A 6,367-nucleotide genomic window follows, 5' to 3' on the forward strand; every position below is an offset into this window, starting at 1 on the left:
ACTTTTATTTGTTTCTAAAACAAGCATAAAATCACATGTGCGGATTAATTCATGATATATCCATTAAAACCAATGACCCAATGCCCTCTTGCAACTTTGAATTTCCTGTGTACAAAGCGGAAGAAGAAGAAGAGGAAGACATTCCAGATGAAATCTTTAGATTGCTTGAAAATGGAGAAAAGATCATTTAACCATTCAAAGATCCTGTGGAAGTAATCAACTTGAGGTCTAAAGAGGATAGAAAAGAAGTCAAAGTTGGAGCACTGCTCGCGCCAGAGGTCAAAGAGAGGATGATAGAGCTTCTCCGAGAATATACTGATGTGATTGCTTGGTCATACCAAGACATGCAAGGGTTGGACACCTATATTATGTAGCATCATTTACCGTTGAGGCTAGAGTGCCCACCGATCAAGAAAAAGTTAAGAAGAACATGTCCGAACATGGCGATCAAAATCAAAGAGGAAGTGAAAAAGCATATTGATGCAGATTTCCTTGTCACATCAGAGTATCCGCATTGGTTGGCCAACATTGTGCCAGTTCCCAAGAAGGACGGGAAGGTTCGCATGTGCATTGACTACAGAGATCTAAACAAAGTCAGTCCTAAGGATAACTTTCCTCTGCCACACATTGACATGTCAGTCGACAACACCGCCAAGTTCAAGTTCTTCTCTTTCATGGATGGATTTTCCGGTTACAATCAAATCAAAATGGCGCCCGAAGATATGGAGAAAACAACTTTTATTACACCTTGGGGCATATTTTGCTACAAAGTAATGCCTTTCGGCTTGAAGAATGTCGGTGCCACCTATCAACGAGCTATGACTACTCTTTTTCATGACATGATGCATAAAGAGATTGAAGTCTATGTAGATGATATGATAGCAAAATCAAAGACTGAGGAAGATCATGTTAAGTATCTTTCAAAATTGTTTCAGCGTGTGAGAAAATACAAACTCCGCTTGAACCCAAACAAATACACCTTTGGGGTCCGATCAAGAAAGCTCTTAGGCTTCATCGTTAGTCAAAAGGGTATTGAAGTTGATCCTGACAAGGTTAAAGCCATTCAGGAAATGCCAGCACCTCAAACAGAAAAGCAGGTGAGGGGATTCGTTGGACGTTTAAACTACATTTCAAGGTTCATATCTCATATGACTGCTACTCGTGCTCCCATTTTTAAGCTCCTCCGAAAGGATAAGGGTTGTGTTTGGACGAATGATTGTCAAAAAGCCTTCAACAGTATCAAAGAGTATTTGCTAGAACCTCTTATCTTATCCCCTCCAGTTGAGCGAAGACCATTGATTATGTATCTGACTGTGCTAGAAGAATTTATGGGCTATGTCTTGGGTCAACATGATGAAACGGGAAGAAAAGAGTATGCCATCTATTATTTGAGTAAGAAATTCACTGACTGTGAGTCCCAATATTCCATGCTAGAGAAAACTTGTTGTTCTCTGACTTAGGATGCCAAGCGTCTCCGTCAATATATGATGAATCACACAACTTGGTTGATATCCAAGATGGATCCGATTAAGTATATCTTTGAAAAGTCTGCATTGACCGAAAGAATTGCTCGTTGGCAGATGCTCTTGTCTGAATATGACATTGAGTATCACACCCTGAAAGTTATCATAGGAAGTGTCTTGGCCGATCATTTAGCTCATCAGTCAATCGATGATTATGAGTCTATAAAATTTGAATTCCCAAATCAAGATGTGATGTACTTAAAAGCCAAAGATTGCAATGAACCACTACTAAATGAAGGGCTAGAGCCAGGTTCTCAACGGGGTTTAATATTTGATGGAGTAGTTAATGCTTATGGTAATGGTATTGAGGCAGTAATCATCACTCCTCATGACTCACATATCCCTTTTACTGCAAGATTAACATGCAAGTGCACAAACAACATGGCGGAATACAAAGCCTGCATCATGGGTCTAGAAGAAGCCATTGATCTTAGAATAAAAAATCTAGATGTTTATGGAGACTCAACTCTAGTTGTCAATCAAATTAAAGGAGAATGGGAAACTCGTCAACTCGGCATAATCCCATACAAAGACTATGCAAGGAGGTTATCTACTTTCTTCAACAAGATTGAATTTCATCGCATCACTCGTGAGGAAAATCAAATGGCAGATGTCTTGGTAACTTTGGCTTCCATGATCATTGTGAATCGTTGGAATGATGTGCCTAAAATCGATGTTATGCATATTGATAGACCCGCTCATGTATTTGCAATGGAAGAAGTCTCTGATGACAAGCCATGGTACCATGACATCAAGTGTCATCTCTAGAGTCAAGAATATCCACCTGGGGCATCAAACAAAGATAAGAAGACCCTGAGAAGTCTGGCTAGTAACTTCTTTTTGAACGAAGGCGTGTTATACAAGATAAACTTTGACATGGTTCTGCTCAGATGTGTGGATAGACACGAAGCAGACCTATTGATGCAAGAAGTTCACGAAGGTTCTTTTGGTACTCATTCCAACGGACATGCAATGGCTAAAAAAATGTTAAGAGCGGGTTACTATTAGATGACAATGGAAGATGACTGTTGAAAGTATGTGAAGAAATGTCACAAATGCCAGATTTATGCTGATAAGATACATGTACCTCCGACTCTTCTCGACGTTCTCTCCTTTCCATGGCCTTTCTCTATGTGGGGCATCGACATGATTGGTATGATTGATCCTAAAGCTCCCAACGGACATCGTTTCATTTTGGTGGCTATTGATTATTTCACAAAGTGTGTTGAAGCTGCCTCATACGCCAATGTGACCAAGCAGGTGGTAGTCAGATTTATCAAGAATCCACTTATTTGTCATTATGGTGTGCCAAGCAGAATCATCATTGATAATGGTTCAAACCTAAACAATAAAATGATGAAGGAAATGTGTGAATACTTCAAGATTGAACACCATAATTCCTCTCCCTACAGACCCAAGATGAACGGTGATGTTGAAGCTGCCAACAAGAACATCAAGAAGATCATTCAGAAGATGGTAGTGACTTATAAGAACTGGCATGAGATGCTCCTTTTTGATCTGCATGGATATCGTACTTTTGTCCGCACTTCAACATGGGAAACCCCTCTTTCTCTTGTTTATGGAATGGAACCAGTGCTCCCAATAGAAGTAGAGATCTCATCAATGTGTGTCTGAATGGTGTCAAAGCAGGTATGACCAACTGAATTTGATTGAAGAAAAAAGGATGGCGGCTTTATGCCATGGTCAGTTATATCAGTAGAGAATGAAGAAAGCATTCGACAAGAAGGTTCGACCTCACATATTAAGAGAAGGTGACCTTGTGCTTAAAAAGTTTCAATCTTTCATATCTGATTCTAGCGGCAAGTGGATTCCTAATTATGATGGCCCATATATTGTCAAGAAAGCCTTCTCCTGCGGGACCTTGATTCTTACAAATAAGGATGGTGAGAAGCTCCCACGTCATGTGAATGCGGAAGCAGTCAAGAAATACTTTGCCTAGAAAAATAAAAGAATAACTCGCTAAGTCAAAAACCCGAAAAGGCGGCTTAGAAAAAAATGAGTGTCTCGGTGGACTAAAAACCCGAAAGGGCGGTCCACGAAAAAATTAGAGACATAAACAGAAAATGATTATCCTGGTAGATTGAAAACTTGAAAAGGAAATCTAGGCAAAAACAAAGGATTATGGCAAGTAACTGCACCATATCAGATTGGATCACTTGAAACAAGGCCTGCCTGTCAAAGCTCTCAACTGGCTCTTATCAGAAGCCCAAATACATCTGGAATTCAAATATGTTAGGGAGAATAGTTTCATTGTATTTTAATTTAGCCTTTTCCCATATTACCATTTTTCTAACTTTGTAAATATCCATGGGATCACGCCATTTGCGAATCACCATTCTATCAATAAAATTCGAGACTTATCCATTTATTGGCAATCCTTATTTTATTTCTACTCCGTAAAAATATCATTTTTACTTTGATAACAATTCTTCAAACAAATATTTGAAAAATTTTGTTTTTTTTTTCAAAATAAAATTTTGTTTTATTTTGATTTGTGAATGCAAAAAAGAACGTACACAATTAAATCCCCAAGCGTCGAGTAAGCTGTGAAGTGTTGGATCTTGGAACTCAATGTTCCCCAGCAGAGTGCTAAGCGTGGATTTTTTATCAAGCTTTAAAATAAACAGTCAATCTTTTTTAGCGATCTTCATTATCCCCGGTGGAAGCTGCAAATTTTGATGATGTCCCTGAAAGAATCATTTTGAAGGTTTTCCTAACCAATCTACACCCGTCCTTGAGAAATTGGAACCCTTCAGCAAGATTTTTGCTCCATAAACGTTTCACATTTCATCCCCAGACGAAGCATCTTCCTCTCCCCAAAGAGAATTGGACCTCGTGATGAGACTTTTCTCCTTTGATGACCTTTAACTCATCTCCAGTGATGTTTTCCACCTTAATGAGACTAGCCAAGCTCATGTTGAGCAATGAAACATATTATGTCCCAAACGTGTCAGTTTTGTCTGTTTTTGTCGGCATAAACATAACGTGTGTAAGACCCTAATTTTGACCCTAAGATCCCTCATGGCATCATATCATTGCACATTGCATTTGCCTCAAGGATCATAACATCTAGGCTCCTTAACCCTAGGGTGGGAACTCTTGAGAGTTGGTTTGAGATCACCAAGCATGCTTGAATTTTATATTATTCCTTTTCTTATTTTGTTTGCTAACCAAAAGCACAAAAATATGTCACTAACTTTGCCTGTTTTGTAGCTTGAGCAATCATGAGACCCAAGGCTCCTAGGTGGCCCCATGCTCATTGAAATGACCAGGTGAAGGTGAAAGCAAGCATGAAAATAGTTCCCAAAGCTCTCATTCATAATATATGCCTCCCAAAGATCTCAATTCATCATGTTGATCAAAGCAAACCAAAGGGCTTGAGGCTTGTTTCCCAAGGAAACCCTAATTCATCAGTGCTTCAATTGTGCCTTGCTCATGAAGCAACCTCAACCCATGATCAAATACAATAAAGGTAAGTTCTTACATTCATCATTTCATGCATATTTGATCTTATTTGAGTGTCCTCAATCATCAATTCATCAAGATTTGAGGCATGGACTTGAGAAGTTGATCAGTGAATTCATCTGACTATTTTGAAGTACACTGAGACCTAACTTTTAATGTGTTTGTAAAATGAAGATGACCCCAAGAGAAAATATGTTCTTAAGAACCTTATGAACAACTTTCATGTTCATAAAAAGTTTATTTGAAGCTTGTAAGGTCATCATCCATTTCAAAACATTATAGGTCATTTTGACTAAAACCCTAATTTTGGGTCAACTTCCCAAGAACATAACTCATTCATTCTTCATGATTTTGAGGTGGGATCAAATGCATTGGAAAGTTTAATATGTCTAATTCATTTGTTATGTTGGGAAAATTTTCATAATCCTAAAATAAATACATGTGATAATGCAAAACCTTATAGGTCACTTTGGACCAAAGGCATTGAAATATGAAAAAGTCCAACTTCAAGTGCCCATAACTTTCTCATAAAAAATCCAAATGATGCAAAACTTAAGCCCAAATTGATTGTCTTGAAAATATATACAACTTTGATGTTGAAGGTTTTGTCATTTGGAGCTTTCATCATTGAAACAGAAGGACTTGAAGTTTGGCCATTTTTGAAATTTTCACATGTACATGTTTTGCACCTTACACTTCATGACCAATTTTCACTAATTTCCCAATTGCAAATAAAGTTTTGGTCAACATGAAAATTTATCCTCATGCCAAGAGCTTTCCAACCATTACCCATAAGGTTATGTTTCATTTTTGGAAATGCCATTTTCGAAGAGAAGAAAGATTTGGTTAATTTTTGGAAACCAATTGAAAACACATTGCATGAGCTGATTACATCCATTTTGCACGACCAGTTCATCTAATTGTGATTTCAGCTTGCCAAACCAAGTGGAATTGGGCCCTCCATGCGCCTGTACAGGCCCATGCATGGAGGCCCTTTCCATCCATGCACATGCTTTGATCGTGCATACCTTCACCATTTGCTATAAATAAGGGTCCAAGGCTTCACATTTACACAACCTAAGGGCACCTGTTATGCTGCACGAATCCCTCCATAACCACACTCAAAGGAACTCTCTCTTTCTATTCAATTTTTCATATCTGAATTTCAATTGCCTTGGTTGATTTTCTAGATCTATAGTTCCTAAGCCTTTCTCATCTTCATCACTAGACTACACTGCAAGCATTAGCAAAGGAGAATTATGCTCTCAAGATCCTCATTTCAGAGGTTTATCTCAGAACTTATTTTCTTCGAATCTTCTTGTACATAACTTATTTCTTGCATTTGCTGGGTTGTCTGA

General features: G+C 38.3%; 1 protein-coding gene across 1 annotated transcript; it reads left to right on the forward strand.

Annotated features, from left to right (window-relative positions):
• The first annotated feature begins 440 nt into the window (after positions 1-440).
• LOC127136130 (uncharacterized) lies at positions 441-2,291 on the forward strand. Its single transcript, XM_051062727.1, has 3 exons — positions 441-557; positions 936-1,097; positions 1,581-2,291. The coding sequence occupies exons 1-3, from the start codon at positions 441-443 to the stop codon at positions 2,289-2,291; spliced, it is 990 nt and encodes a 329-aa protein (XP_050918684.1).
• Positions 2,292-6,367: the final 4,076 nt, after the last annotated feature.

Source organism: Lathyrus oleraceus, chromosome 4 (assembly GCF_024323335.1).
Source record: "Lathyrus oleraceus cultivar Zhongwan6 chromosome 4, CAAS_Psat_ZW6_1.0, whole genome shotgun sequence".
In the NCBI taxonomy this organism is placed as follows: Eukaryota; Viridiplantae; Streptophyta; class Magnoliopsida; order Fabales; family Fabaceae; genus Lathyrus; species Lathyrus oleraceus.

What these genes read in the sequence shown, in the direction of transcription:
- LOC127136130 (XM_051062727.1), top strand. Translation starts at nt 441, where the DNA reads ATGGCGATCAAAATCAAAGAGGAAGTGAAAAAGCATATTGATGCAGAT. An exon ending in TTCCCAAGAAGGACGGGAAG is followed by an intron (nt 558 to 935) that starts GTTCGCATGTGC and finishes AAATTGTTTCAG; the next exon opens with CGTGTGAGAAAATACAAACT. An exon ending in CACCTCAAACAGAAAAGCAG is followed by an intron (nt 1,098 to 1,580) that starts GTGAGGGGATTC and finishes GCTCGTTGGCAG; the next exon opens with ATGCTCTTGTCTGAATATGA.